This window comes from Homalodisca vitripennis, chromosome 1 (assembly GCF_021130785.1).
Source record: "Homalodisca vitripennis isolate AUS2020 chromosome 1, UT_GWSS_2.1, whole genome shotgun sequence".
Classification (NCBI taxonomy): domain Eukaryota; kingdom Metazoa; phylum Arthropoda; class Insecta; order Hemiptera; family Cicadellidae; genus Homalodisca; species Homalodisca vitripennis.
The window spans coordinates 60,999,817-61,015,257 of NC_060207.1; the positions used below are offsets into that span (position 1 = coordinate 60,999,817).

At 33.2% G+C, this 15,441-nt stretch overlaps 1 protein-coding gene across 7 annotated transcripts in view; it reads left to right on the forward strand.

The window, feature by feature from the left end:
- LOC124362764 (protein cycle-like) overlaps positions 1-15,441 on the forward strand; it is a 158,082-nt gene that overhangs the window by 105,394 nt on the left and 37,247 nt on the right. For 2 of the 7 annotated variants that reach the window (XM_046817562.1, XM_046817571.1), the window contains exons 1-2: positions 6,242-6,521; positions 9,740-10,070. The exons of 2 other annotated variants lie outside the window; for them this stretch is intronic. In XM_046817562.1, the coding sequence (XP_046673518.1) occupies positions 9,907-10,070 (164 nt within the window). In that variant the 5' untranslated portion in view covers positions 6,242-6,521; positions 9,740-9,906. Of the gene's footprint in view, positions 1-6,241; positions 6,522-9,594; positions 10,071-15,441 lie in introns of those variants that run through there. 3 more of the 7 variants (XM_046817544.1, XM_046817536.1, XM_046817553.1) reach the window with 3 other exon arrangements.

Below are 15,441 nucleotides of genomic sequence, written 5' to 3' on the forward strand. Positions count from 1 at the left end.
ACATTTCTTGAGTTTAGATATAAATGAGCAAATTGAGAGGTCGTTGTACAATTTCGGACCGAAGTATGAAAATTTTACCTTCCGATTTCACATTTTACTTTACGAAAATGTAGTTGATAGTTATGGCGGGTCCTGTGTTGCGAGACCACCAGAGACTACAATCTCTCACTCAGGTACTGCCGGTGTTCCCAATTTTGTACATCATCGCTGTATTAAAACGTGAAGCTATACGACAACGCCGCGAGCCGCCGCCGTGAATGATATTTCGGTTTCGGAAGAAGCGTGTCTGCTGTCCAGATGAAGAAGTACGATCCGACATTGAACTTGACTTTGATCTGTAATTAACACAGGTTTCGCCACCGCCTCAGACCGGTTGGTTACATCACGGAAAGTAGGTAGGGTAGGGTTACGGTCATCAGCTGACTGCATCACTCCAGGCAGTGTTGCGACCTCACACTCACTCACCTACAGGACAGCGTGTAGGGCACTCAGTGAGGCCTCTAGTCGGACGGAGCCAAACAGGTTTACAGTTTAAATGTGCTACCTCAAGTAAAGAAAAAGGAAACCACCTTAGACATTTATCATTGTTTTTAATCAAAACAAAGGATATGACTTGTTTGAATTCTCAAATTGATGGAGGTACTTTCAACTCCTCATGCCAATGTTCTATTCGTTGAAACGCAGATTTTCCAAAGAAACGTTCAACAACTGTTTGTGTAGGAAAAGCTATTTAGGCCACGTTTCCAGATACAACCTGAGCTACCAGTCTAGGAATCAAGAGACAATTTGTATTGTATAACCTCTAAACGTGGTGGTTTTTCGTGAAATTTCCTCTTTGAGGTAAAGCCATTCGTGCTACTTTGATGGTGATTTGGAATTATTTGAATCTTGTCCCTTATTTCAATGGCTTTAACAAAATCGTCTACTGCAAAAAAAATAAACACACACACACACACACACACACACACACACACACACACACACACACACACACACACACACAGTCCATTTCAAAATCAGAACACTAACAAAGAGGATTGTCCTAAATTCCTTATTGGTAGCAAAAAAAAATTGAAGCTTGTTTAGATATAACATTCTAGGGAATTAAATTGCTGAACGTTTCTAAAAACATTTGTTTTAAGAAATTTGTTTAACATTTTAAAATTGAAATGATCTCCTATCTCATTACTTGATATATTGATACACTTTCTCACTTATACGTACATATATGACATGAGGCTATTCGTAAAATGCAGAAAGTAGCTGTAAGTTGTGTAAAAACAAGCCGTACCGTTACTGAAGCAAGTCACCTTTTAAAGATAGTAGGATATTAACTCGTCCTTGTATCTAAGTCCTGTTACGCAAACACTTTTATTATGCAAAAGCTATGGAGGTTCAACAAGAAAAGTCACGTCGCTTTAACCTTTTTGCAAACAATCAAGTTTCCGTCCATGAAATCTCATTTTTAAGGGGTAGCCTACAATACAACGGTGTTTAGTCGTTGGCCGAGGATGGAAAATAGGTGGAACGATTTGAGAATGTGTTGAAATAGTTGACAGATCTAGATGTTTAGGTATAGAAAAACTACTGAAATTAGTAGCTTGCAACAACATTAATAAAGTTTCAATGTACTATAGGTATTAATCATTTAGCAATTAACTTGTATTCATTTTTTTGTTGAGTTTTAGCTGAGAGGCTCGAAACATTTCATTCTGTCTGTCTGTTTAAATTTCTAGCATTATAAATAAATGTGAAAACAAATAGCGTACAACCATACATGATTTGAGCATGTAAAACTTTTATTCATAGAGTAAAATGAAAAAATAATAGAGTGGAAAATCAATGTTAAAGCTCGGTGATAAGGTTTGATTTCAGCGCACTCTTGCGTTGTAGTAGTACCTTCCCTAGCTCACACTTTTATTATTTTAACATGACTATGAAAACTAACTTAGTGAACAAAAGTTTGAATACAACAAATAAGTACAATGCATTTAATTTCTATTGTAACTTATTATATTCATATTATATTTATATATTTATTATTGTATAGTGTATTATTATTATGGTTGTAGATCAATTTATTTTATAATTAATTATTTACCTTTTTATAGAGTTTCTGTGTTACATTTATATAGTCAATTACTTTTCTGTATGATTGTCTGTCTCCCTCCTTCCGCAAGACATATCGAGAATTAAATAAGTATATTATAAATTCAGCATGCAGCCCTTACGCGACACGTCGCATACTCCTATCTTGTTACTTACATGCTGTGTCCCGTCGCCATTGCGCAGTATTTTCTGTTTACAATAAATATTATAACTGTGTTCTTAATTATGGTATCAACATCATGTATGGGTCACCTCAAGCCATTACACTCCGGTCTGAGCTCAAACAAAGGCTACATTTTCTTGTATTTTACTACTTATGGTCACGAATTATTAGTTCACTGGTGATTCATTATCGACATTTAATTGTTTTTACAGTTTTTTATGTATGTGGTATATAATTTTTTTAGTGTTCCATGTTTAATATAATATATATATATATATATATATATATATATATATATATATATATAATCAGTAAAGATATTAAATTTTATTCTTACATTTTCTACTAAACCAGTAATAGTTTACAATTTTATTGGCTGAGCGTTATGGAACCCCAAAATTTCATTTCTGTCTGACTGTCCGTACGGTATCTCGATATCGAACTGACCTACGGACTCGAAATTGTACTTGAAGCTTCATTTCCATGTAAGCAATAACCAGTTCGATGATGATGCATGTCACTCCATGGCATTTGGCTGAGCGTTGGCGAACATTTGTACACTGGTCTTATGCTATGAGAAAATCGCAGAATTAAAAAAAAATTGTAAGCAAACTGCGTGCAGTCGTATGACATTTTAACATGTTACATAATATCACGTAAAGCCTAATGGAATAATTTATAGAATTTAAAATGTGTACTCCTACCTCGTTTATTTGAGAACATAGCCTACATTATAAATATACTATACATTTGTAAAAAACACTTTATTATAGTGCAATAACATAAATTTCCAACGTGCATATTACTAGCATTATTATTACCATCACACGTGTTATGTGGGCTGAGGGTTTCAGCAATATTAGTTATGCTTTATTTAGGCGTAAATTAGAAAAAAGGTTGCCTAAAACCTCGACCTTTCTATACCATCAAGAGAATATTGCATTACAATAAATATAAAAACCAAAAAAATTATAATGTAATATCAAGAACTTCAACGAATAAAAAAATACTCAGACAATCAATAAAATACTAGGGTAACGGATTTTATATCAGTAACAAGAACAAAAGGGTGCAACAAGAAAAACATGTGAACTTTCCAAGTAGTAACAATTATGCTGACAATAGAGTTGCTACACCTTAGACAAATAACCATTTCTATTAATGTAACCCCTAACATGTAAGTTTTTGAGAGTACTGTATTTATTAAATAAGCGTAAAATTATTATTTCTGGCCCACATAAATACTAGTGGCACTTGTAAAACTAAATGCGATTGTTTGCCAACGTACGTTTTATTGTTATTATCTCAAATTTGGTTTCATGAATCCTTATTTAATTACACGTATACAAAGACAGTCTTTAAAATATAGCTAAAATATTTTTCAACTTAACTACCTAATCATTTAGCAGTTACAATTAGTTATTATAAAATATATTCTTATATTCACAATCGAATATATTTATATAATTATTTATATAAATATTTTTATATAAATATTTATACCGGTAGCAACAATGAGCAATAATTATTTAAACAATGAGCAACCCCCTATTATTATTATTATTTATTTTCCCTAATTTGCTCGGTAACTTTCCAATTAATTATTTAATAGTATTTTATTTTGTATTCATCACACATTGTTGGAGTATTATTTTTCAGTCAGTCGTCAGCTTATTTTGTTTATTTACGAGTTCCAGAGTTTGTTGTATGTTACCGCGAGTAAATAGGTTCTTATTCTAACACATACCGCACCAACAGTTACTTATTTAGTCAGAAACTCTATCAGTGTCGCGATAATGCCTCTGACCGCGCTTTGCTTTGTCACCTGTCCATTTTCCTCAATTACCGGCCACAATTTAGATACAATAGTTGTACCTAACAACTATTGTGTTTTGCTACCAAATTGAGGGATTTACTGTTAATAGGAGTCCCTTACCTGACAGTGCGACCGCGTCATTCGCTTGTTTGCCGGTTTCCTGGAGTCCTTGACTTATACTTGTAAAATAATCCTTCGAACCTTCGTTGGTTTTTAATAATACAGTTTCAGTACGATGCGGGTTTCCTGGAGTCCTTGACTGAACTTTGTATTTGTAAAATAGTCCTTCGAACCTTCGTTGGTTTTAATAATACAGTTTCAGTACGATGCGGGTTTCCTGGAGTCCTTGACTGAACGTTGTATTTGTAAAATAGTCCTTCGATCACTTCGTTGGTTTTTAATAATACAGTTTCAGTACGATGCGGGTTTCCTGGAGTCCATGACTAAACTTTGTATTTGTAAAATATTCCTTCGATCACTTCTTTGGTTTTAAATAATACGGTCACGGTGTGAAACGGTTTTCCTGGAGTCCTTGACTGGACTTTGTACTTGTAAAATAATCCTTTGAACCTTTGTTGGTTTTTAATAATACGATATCAGTACGATGCGGGTTTCCTGGAGTCCTTCACTGAACTTTGTATTTGTAAAATACCTATTCCTTCGATCACTTCGTTGGTTTTAAAAAATACGGTCTCGGTGCGATACGGTTTTCCTGGAGTCCTTGACTGGTCTTTGTACTTGTAAAATAATCCTTCGAACCTTCGTTGGTTTTTAATAATACGGTATCAGTACGATGCAGGTTTCCTGAAGTCATTGACTGAACTTTGTATTTGTAAAATATTCCTTCAATCACTTCGTTGGTTTTTAAAAATACGATATCAGTACAATGCGGGTTTCCTGGCGTCCTTGACTGAAATTTTTACATGTAAAATAGTCCTTCGATCCCTTCGTTGGTTTTACAGTGTCAATGCTGCGGTTTTACAGGATCGGGGTATGTTGCACTGTACGGTTTACGTATCCCGCCTCTCGGTCCTTTTAAAATAATATGGGTTAAGTATTTGTATATTTAGTAATTGAATAATCATATTTTGAGTTAATTCGAACGTTATTATCACTCGCTTTTTAAGAGTCGAATATTAAACTAATAATATAAAGTAGTAATTACAGATTTAAAACTTTAACTTCTTGATATGTTGCCTGAAACTTTCTGCAGTAACAACTAACTCGGCTTTTATAGTATTTACAATATCCGTATTTAATAAAAGATAATGTAATTTGTGCTTTATATGATGTAGATATCGTCCATGTATTTACAACATATTTCTTTCACGTTCAAATACATATGAATTATCTTCTAATATTTGTTCAAAACGTTTACAATTTTACTAATTATTGTTGCATTGTTTATTTTTAATTTTATCCAACATTGTCTTCTTGTCATCAAAAATTGAAGTGTGTTTTTATGTAGATTTTAAGAATATAGTATATGTCATCATAGTAACAATATATGGAGAGAGTATGCGTATGTCTACTTTTATGCGAATATGCAATATAAGTTGTTAAATTATTCTTTAATCCTACCCCCCATTTTTATTTAGTTGATTTTGTTCGGCTTGAAACAAAGTTTACCACTTTTAATGTTGAAATTTAAAATGTAGTATTTTTTTATTTCCTAGATTTATTTTCTACTCAGCTACTCAAGATTTAATTTGTCCTATTTTTATTTTTATAACTAATTTTACATCTCTTTCTCCCTATTAGCAGTCTTAAATGTATCATTGATTATAAACATAAAAAACAAGAATAAAACTAGACCAAACAGTTTATGTATTTCAGATTGAGCTACTAGAAATTTATTTTTAAGTGGTATATGTATTTCTATTAGGTAGCAGATATGATTTGCTTGCTCGTGTTACTAAAATATGTTCACTCATTTTTTAGCTAATTTAAATTGGTAATTTTTTTCTTTAGGTTAAATGCAGTAATAAATCGAAAACATCCTTTGCGCCCTCTGCAGTGAACTACGACGAGTAGCTTGCTCTTCGTAGCTGGTGAAAAAAAATGAATAGAGCTGCCCGGAGGAACGCTGTAAAGGGGAGGGGCGTTTTGGCGCGAGGGTGCGCACGGTAGGTGCGTGGTGCGCGTGCCGTACATCTGGCAGCGGCAGCAGTAGTAGCAGTTGGCACGGTCGCGGCGAGGAGGTTGACGACTTGCCTTACACTATACAGGTGGCAGGTGTGTGCGCGTGTGTCTGTTATCATAGCTGCCGTCCGTGTCCGCGCTTCCTTATCAGTGCCGTCCGGTTACTACAGTCTTCGAGTTTTCTGCGCCGAAAAGTGGACAAATGTTTAGTGAATTGTTTCAAGGACGTGTAGTTAGATAATTGTGTCGTGGAAATGTTTTCTTTGTATGTTTTAAGTTGTGAGTTTACAGGTTTGTCGTTAATAGTGTACTTGATGGTTATTTTATCAGGAAAGCTTTTCTTGACTGAACTTCCAAGTTATCGTAATTATTTCTATCAGATTAATTATCTACACACTGTTTTATTACACCGCGAATAACTCGAACTTAATAAAATAAATCTAGAACAAATCTGTAAATATAAGAAAAAAACATAGGAAAACATAAAAACATATTATTATTTGGTTGTTTCAAAGCGTTTCATCATTAGATTCATTCCATTTTTATTCCAATGTATGAAATTATTAAACATCAGTTGTGCAACGTACTCAGCTATAAATGGAATTGTACAATTTCTGACAATGTCATCCTAAAATGCTCAAACCTTGAACACAGAACAATACGTTCGGTCAGCAAACCAAACAAAAATATGCTTAGATAACAAATTACACACGATATGCCTAATCCGGCAGCTTTGACGCACACTAGTGCAAGTTCCAGACGTACAACATAATACAGGTCTGGCAATCAACGTTTATCTATTATAGCCCCACAGTTTTACTGATCAATTTGTTTTAGTTTACTTAAATAAATAAATGTTATAATATGAATTTTTCATATCCATTATAGGATAAAGGTGGTCTTCCCAATTTTTAATATCAGCCCCCATGTGTACTGAAAATTCCTAAGTACCTCTATTTTCATGTTTTATTGTACATATTTCTCAATTTATACTCAATTTAAATCAAGAATGAAATAATTGTATCCGTGAATCTGATTAAAGGTACCTTTTAAAAAATGACAAACCCACGAATCCTTTTCATCACCAAGGTTCTGGATTTAGTAAAATTCTGCTTAGTTGCCCCTCAATGTGTATGATACTGTTAGTGAGTGAGGTATTTCGTCGAATAGGTCGTTTTTGTAGAATAAGCAATCGTATATATTTTTGTGTGTGTGGATTTAACATTAAAACAAGCACAGATTGCACGAAAACTAATTTAAAGTTCAAATTGCTAAGTGTTCCTTTGCATTTAAAAAATGTTCAAATGTAATGTTTTCCAAAGTAATAATGTGTGCTGATCTGTAATTCCTGCCAAAATCTAAAGCTTTAGGTGAAACTTCGTGAATTTGCATTTGTATATTATTATTACAAATAACTTTAAAATTTCAACACAATTGTTTGATTCTCGGGTAACTAAAATATTCAAACAATATTTGTTATGAATATATTTAAAATTGATTATTATAGTGTCAGATGTTAAATATTTACGGTTTTTTATTGAATTAAAAGTAGTTCATTTAAACTTGTTTACCGCCTTTTTTATATTCAAGATCAGCGACAAAATGTCCGGATATAAAATGAACTTTGGCTAAACATTGTCAGCACTAATCCATCAGTATGACTGCATAAGGTACTCAGAAATGTTTACTGATTCTTATCGTTGTGTGAATTCGTTTTAACTTTAGCAGACAAGGTGTAAACACATGTTAATTAATTTCTGTTAAATTCTCACTGGCGGAGTACCGGTAGGGATATTTGCTGAATATTGTTTAAGGTCCATCTCTTTTTGTTAAAAGTTGATAACAAGACCTAATTTGACAGGGCATTTTGCCAAAGTTGGAATATTGAGAAAGTAACAAAACGTAGTTACCCCCCCCCCTCCCCAGATTAATAAACTCCAACTAGAACAATGTTTCAGGCAAAATACTTCAAAGGTTTTGACTTTTCAGTAATTTTGTAAGTAGAGAAAATATGCAAAGGTGTAGAGAAACACTACACGAAGCGAGACATGAGTGGCGTAAGAAACTCTTGTATGTAGGCTATCTATATTTTGACAGATGTAGCATTGCAGAAGGTTTAGATTCACCTTTAAAATGCACTGACCTATTGAACTTTGATATAAACATTAACTTATTCTGATCAATAATGTTTTGTACTAGTATTCATTATAAAATTCGTGACGTTAATTATGTAAGGCGCTACATATAACAGCTATTTCCTTAATGCATTCAGCTCTCGTACGTAATTGTTACGATGGCCATTACATGTCTTAATATGTAGGTATATAAATAGTCCTAACGGTAGCTCATGTATTTTAAATTCGTTTTACGCTTAAAGTCACTATATCATATTTATAGACTTTTTTTAATTGATCATATATTTCTGCCAAGTAAATTCTACATTGTTTAATATTGTACAATATTGTTGTACAACAGGGCTGCAGATTACGATTCCCTAACCTCGCCCATCGTAAGATTTTGTATTTAGTTTGATTTCAGGATACAAATGAATGTTGAAAAAACATAGTTCTTTGAGTTTTAGTTGTATTTTAGGTTTAGCACATTCTGACGCAAGAGTACAATCAGAAACGTATGACGTAATCCAATAATTTATTCACTAAGAAGAAATGTTGAATAGTAATAAATAACATTAAGAAAAAGTCTAAACTGCCAATTAATATCCTTGCTAATTTAAGACTGAGATCAGGTAAACAATCAACGCAATTTCCTCAGAGTATTGCCTCACTACTCAACGTACAATTACGTTTCCTTATAACCGTTTCTTAGCAGACAGTGAGACATTTCGTAACATAACATTAATTGTTGAAAAACTCTAAGTGTACAAAAGGTATTTAATAAAAGAAAACACTTAGAAAATATTTTAAAGTTCAAAACAGTCGGATATTTAAATATTTGTATATTTGCGAGTATTTATTTCGGTCAGTAAATTAAATTTTACGTAATAATAATCAATAAAATATGCTTTGTATTATCTGAAAATACAGTACTTAACAGTTATTATAGCAGCAGTAATAGTGTAAACGTGTAAAGTGACAAGATAACAAGTGTTTAAACTTATTTTACATTAAAACAAGTTAAGTTACCTTTTCTTTTTGGGTTACTGAAGCAAAACTTACCTTTATACGAAATATTGTATAAAAACATTTTGAATTCATGGAAAATGTATTACTGTTAATACATTTTGTCCAGCTTAAGTTTGTCCGGGTTAGGTTAAAAGATTACTTGCGTTGTTTATATTCTAAACTCGTATAATTTTTAATTGTTCAATATTAATTTAATTCAAGTATGTCTGTAAATTTGCCAGATTGGGTGGCCTTCTTATTCTAAGTTACGGACTAACTGGAAAATGAAAGCACATTGTCAAGAACAGCCGTCTGATATAATATAAATAGGAAAGTGTAACGTACGCAATTTAAAGAATCGAGTGTTCCAACCAGTTTGTATTCTAGTGAGAAACCGTTCATATCCGAGAGTGAAGAGCTGAAATCCGAGAAAGAGTGAAGGAGGACAACGATGGTCTGTGAGTGAGTGACGGTGGGTGTGACAATGGGGGCGGCGTACAGCGGGGGCAGCGACACGATTACTGGGGGGCGGGAGGCGGGGGGCGGAGGCTAACATGGTTCCGTACAACCTGCAGGACATGCCGTCCTACTCCAGGCTGCTGCAAGGCGACGATGATAATGAGTACTTCTTCCTGGATGATTTGAAGCCCATCCAGAGCCAGCACGCCCCGCCCCCCCACCACAACAATGTCTATCTCGAACTTCAGCCCGCATCCGAGTGAGTATACACTAAGTGGAGGAGCTCTCTCATTGTAAACATAAAAAAAATCAAAATAACTTAATGAATGAAAACTTTGGGTATGACCATTCATTTTTGTTGTATCGAAACCACCTGTTACAGTACAGATGATGGTAAACTAAAATCAATGTACACGCCCTCTCCCCGAAAATCAGTACTGGATCCGCCTATGTTGTCATATGTGCTAATTGTTGCTAAAGCACCCTATAGAAAAAAGATTAAATCCTTTTGAACGTAAACTTGTTTTATAATCTGTAGTTTACTTATACTGTAGAATTTATTTCTTTGTAATTCACGTTTTTTCTGTCTTATTACCTGAAGGAATTTTAAACTTTTTTCTACAGTACTTTAAATATTGAAATAGTTATGCAAACCTAGGAGAACAGTCTTTATTTTTGTTTGAACAACACTAATGTTTCTGTCACCTGCGGTGCTGCCCCGCACTGATGGTTAGTGTTGGTCTATAACGGGTCAGAATAACATTCTAAAGGGTCTGATCACAAATTTCTGAGAGAGCTATAAAATATTATAAACTCATTTGCATTATTTCTATATAATAATGTTGGAGTGCTGGATCCGGCTGACCAGTTTCAAAAGTATTATCGTTATAGCGATACGTGTTTGACTCGGATAGTTTACAGAGAACAGTTACACTGATTCATAGTGGGATATTATTTGAAACTGTTTTAGTTTCAATAATTGTACAGCAAAGGTTGAAGGTTTCAGGGTAGCTAACGGAATTTAACCTGAAATTCTGTACGTGCCAGTGTTGTAAGAGCCGGCTGTATTGGCGGCCTTCTTGATTTTAACCCCATAAGAACAATGTTGTACCTCAAACACCTGTATGCCTTTATTGGTGGTGGCGGAGTTATAGGAGATGTCTCACTTTCAGAATATATTTAATACGCATCCAAGTGCATTTCAGTTTTTGTTTTGTGTTGTTATTTATAAAAGGATTTCAAACGGTTTTGTACTTTTTTGATTAATTTTTGTAAAATGTTTTATTTTTTTGTTTGGCGCATTTACTTACAGTACAGGCCTCATACCCAATATTACGGACATTTAGGTAAGCGGGTTATAGCATGCACAGTAATAATCATAGATTTATGTAAATTCAATGTAACCCTCAATGGGATCCCTACTCAGTGGAGAGGATCAGATTTTTTAAATACTATTTTATGAATGTTTTACTTTCCAAGTTTCCTCTTATTTTTCTACTGCGTTGCTGTGACTTTCAACAATTTCTAAACACATTTCGAAGTAATATTCCGTCACTGAACTATCGTGCAACAGTTACAGAGATACAATATAAGTTTGAGCCTCTCACAGAGATTAGAACTCTCAATGTTAACAATCATACAAAGGCTAGGATGTATCAGACTGTTCATGTCCGCGGCCGAGGTTTACACGCCGTTCTGTGATATAACGGTAGGAATTCGTTTAAATAAATTTTAAACAATTCTAAAATATAAACGACCTTAGTAAACATTCAAGCTGAATAACACAGACAGTGGACTTATGGCCCTTTCCCCTCCACTGAGGACTACGTAAGGGCTTTCAACGCCCAAGCAGGTTTTAGAAGGTTCTCGAACTTTATGGTCTGTGCCTAGAATCAATAATTTGCACTATATAAGCACACAATCAGCTTCTTTTATAGATAGGGGTGATTTCCAAGAAAGAAATATATCATAAATCGCACTAGTTTTGTTGGTCTTCGAAATGGGAGGGCCTCGAAATGGTTAAAATTATGAAACTCTAATTTTTACCCATATCATATCTTTTGTAGCTCATTGCCCTTAAAACTTGACCGCTAGTCACATCAATAATAGTTAGATCACCGTCAGATACCGTAACTAGAGAAAGAGGGAGAAAGCGGCAACTTTGAGGGTCTCTATTCGGATATCTGATGCGGATGTAATAATAATAAACGTGTCTGACAATTGGTGTAAGATTTAAGTCCTTGGGTGTAGCTATGAAAAATGTGATATCTAAAAAAAGGTAAATGTGACATTTCTAACATATTTGTAGTCTCCCATTTCGACCTCTACCAAAACTAGCACATCTGTCGATCGAGTTCTTTCTTACGGTAGATTTCTCTATCGATTTCAGGTTATGTCCTCATACAATGCAAATCTGCTCTCGGCTCCCGGTCTATTATGAGATATTATTGCATTAACATCCAGTTCTGAGCTGTTTAAAATTTCGTCTCTAAGTTTTGAGGTTAATTTAAAATCTATTACAATATGTTTCACAGGTAGGCAAGAAAGCAGTTTAATAAACACGATAAATTGATAAATACTACAGTTATTTAAACGTGTTAACAATGTTACAGCTACATAACAAATTTCTTTAAATAAAAGTCATTAATGTTTTACTTTTACTATGAAAAAACTTGCTAGAGTTTGAATCTAATGAAAATATTAACGCATTTTTACTGCCTTTTTTACACAAAGACAAAATATGCTTAGAGAGTTCATCTATCTTAATTTACTTAGTCAATTAGACCTTGTTAACAAAATGCAAATAATATCGACGCTACCATTTGGTCATAGATTTTGATTTCGTGGGTTTTGATATAACTTATCCAATAAAATATCATTCCGCTTCTTGTATTGATGTTAATTTGTTCATTCTATCTAAAAGTAAAAGTAAAACAATTCAAATAGTTAAATGTTACATTAGATGAAAAACTTCTTTCGAAACCCATATTAATATTTTGCATTAAAAGATAAGATCATCGATTATAAACTTTATTTTTTAAGATGTGTTTGAAATATAACATATTACGTGAACTATGTTTTTTAATGATTAATTCAAGATTGCACGTTTTAATTTGTTGGGATGGAACCAATAAATATTTGATAAATTAACTAAGAACTCAAAGAAGTTATTTATGCACACAATATTAAAATAAACCCGAAGAAAAAAAGCTCTTTCTAGTTAAGGAAAATTTCATATATTATATATTCAAAAAAGTCCAGCGGCTATTTTTATTAGAAGTGGAAATGCCGGCCATGGGATCTCATTTCCTTTCATGACCATCAACAACTCCTGCCAAAAATAATTATTTGGCTGTTTTCACCATGTACATAATTATTTAAGTGGTTCTCCTTATAACTTATATAATTTGTATTAAAGTTGTTTGTTTTATCTTAATTTAGTTTATACCAAAAAGACTAAGTTTTTTTAGTTATTTAGTCTCATCCTATACTCAATTTAAATGCTATTTCATTTGTTTATTATACTTATTAAAAAGTTAATCAGTTTAATGTGTCAAACAATTTTTCTCACATACTATGTGGGAAAATGTGTATCATTCGAATATAAATGTAGTCCTTATCTAAACTATACAATTTGCTTCACAAGGTTGATAGAATACTAATAGGGTCGTCCCTTGTTATAAACTATACTTTAATTTGATTTTACAGCAAAGTAGGGTTCTCAGTTTTAGTTAGCATCTGGGTTGTTGGAATCTTACATCTCGAAGGCAATCTCTTTTCGATTTTCTAAGGATACCGTACTGTGAAATATGTCTGGTGAAACAACATGACCGTACCAGACTCCAGTGTGGGGACTTGGTAACACAAGTACGGTAATTGTACGTTCTGCCAAAAGGTTGTTATAAAAACTAAAAAGTACTTAACGGAATACTCTTACAGTAATTTATAGTTTAATCTTTTGGTTTGCTAGTAAATTTTATTGTTTCTGTTCAATAAAAGTTCAGTTAACTCCTTACAAAATGTTGTATCAATCTGTATACATTAACATGCTATCTGTAGGCTACATCGTGCGTCACATCCACTATATCCTGTCAAATAAAGAATTAAGATCCAAACATTTATGAACTAATTATATAAAATGTCCTTGTTAACATATCTCTCATCATTCATTGGTAATAATGAAAATAACTAGAGCACATACAGGTCGGATAATGTACTTTTTCAGCATGTTATGTTTTACACCCACTGTGCAAACTTTGAACGTACACTTTAAAATAATAAATAATAACGTTTTCAGTTATTTACATTTATATCTTCGTCTCTGTTATCTACAGTACTACAAGCTACATTGTTAATTTGCTTCAACAAAATAATCTAGGTATCCTGAATAATCCAAAGTATGATTTTACCGATCTACAATAATTAAACGAAATTTTAAAAATGCATTTTGAACCATCTTTTGGAATGAATTATATAATGTATTTTGTGAAGGATTGGTTTATTTTCTTAAGTTTACACTTCGAATGAAAATTAATATTCGTGTTGAAAAGCATAAATATTTAATTTGCACCCGAGGGTCGCCGCGCCCTCAAGGCGATCCCATCTTTAGAAAGCGCTTCTGGGGCTTCCACTTGGAGGTGCTCTCAGAATGCATTCATCTTAACTTATTTTTTGAACGAACCGAAAAGCAATAGTAAATGGAGAACAACGATTGGCAAACAATATTTGCGTATTTGTGTTTTATTGTGCTCTAACTCTCTCCCCCTCCTCCCACGTTAACGTATAACTTGATTTAGCAACAAAACTTAGCGATATACCCGAGGCATTCAATAAAGTTTGGATATGTTTTCGTTTAAGTGTTGTAATTATTGCAAATAGTAATGGAGATATACGAGGAAGGTGAGCCCAAAACAATATTTTCAAGAGTTTTTATAATTAGTTAACACTCATTTATTATAACCTATAGTCGTTCTAATTTGTGGAATAGGGTTCAAATTCACATTGTAAAGTTTATACTGTAGGACATATTGTTATTGTTTCGTAAGATTGTTTTACTTTTATGGAATACTAGCTTAATACCCGTGTTTTGTTACGGGATTAAACATGAAATAGTTTCATTTACCTAGTCTGTTACGTGCCAACTATTACTGTGCACTGGATACTGCAATGAATGAGTCAGTCATTGATATTTGTAAATTTATCATCTTCAAACTTTTCTGTTCACTGTAATTTTATTGAAACTCATTTTGCAGAATCACCGTTAATGTCAGTAGAACTTACTAGAGAGCAGTCCACATAGTCTACAGCTAGCTATCCGTGAGAGTAATCTTCTCTGAAAGTTATTGCGACAGATAATCAGTTTTCAGGTTAAGGTATACTCTTATATTTACGCCCAAAAAAACTACTACCACTAGATAACATGAACCAAATTATACCGCATCCGTTTGTTGATCGAGGCAAGATAATTTCGACTATCCCAAAAATAAAAGCGCCATATTATATTACATATATACATACATTTATTTGTACATACATACATATATACAATATATACATTTAAATTGGAGTTTTAATTAAATTAAGAGCGGAAATCTGTGCAACAACTATTGATCCTGCAACTATAACACCTA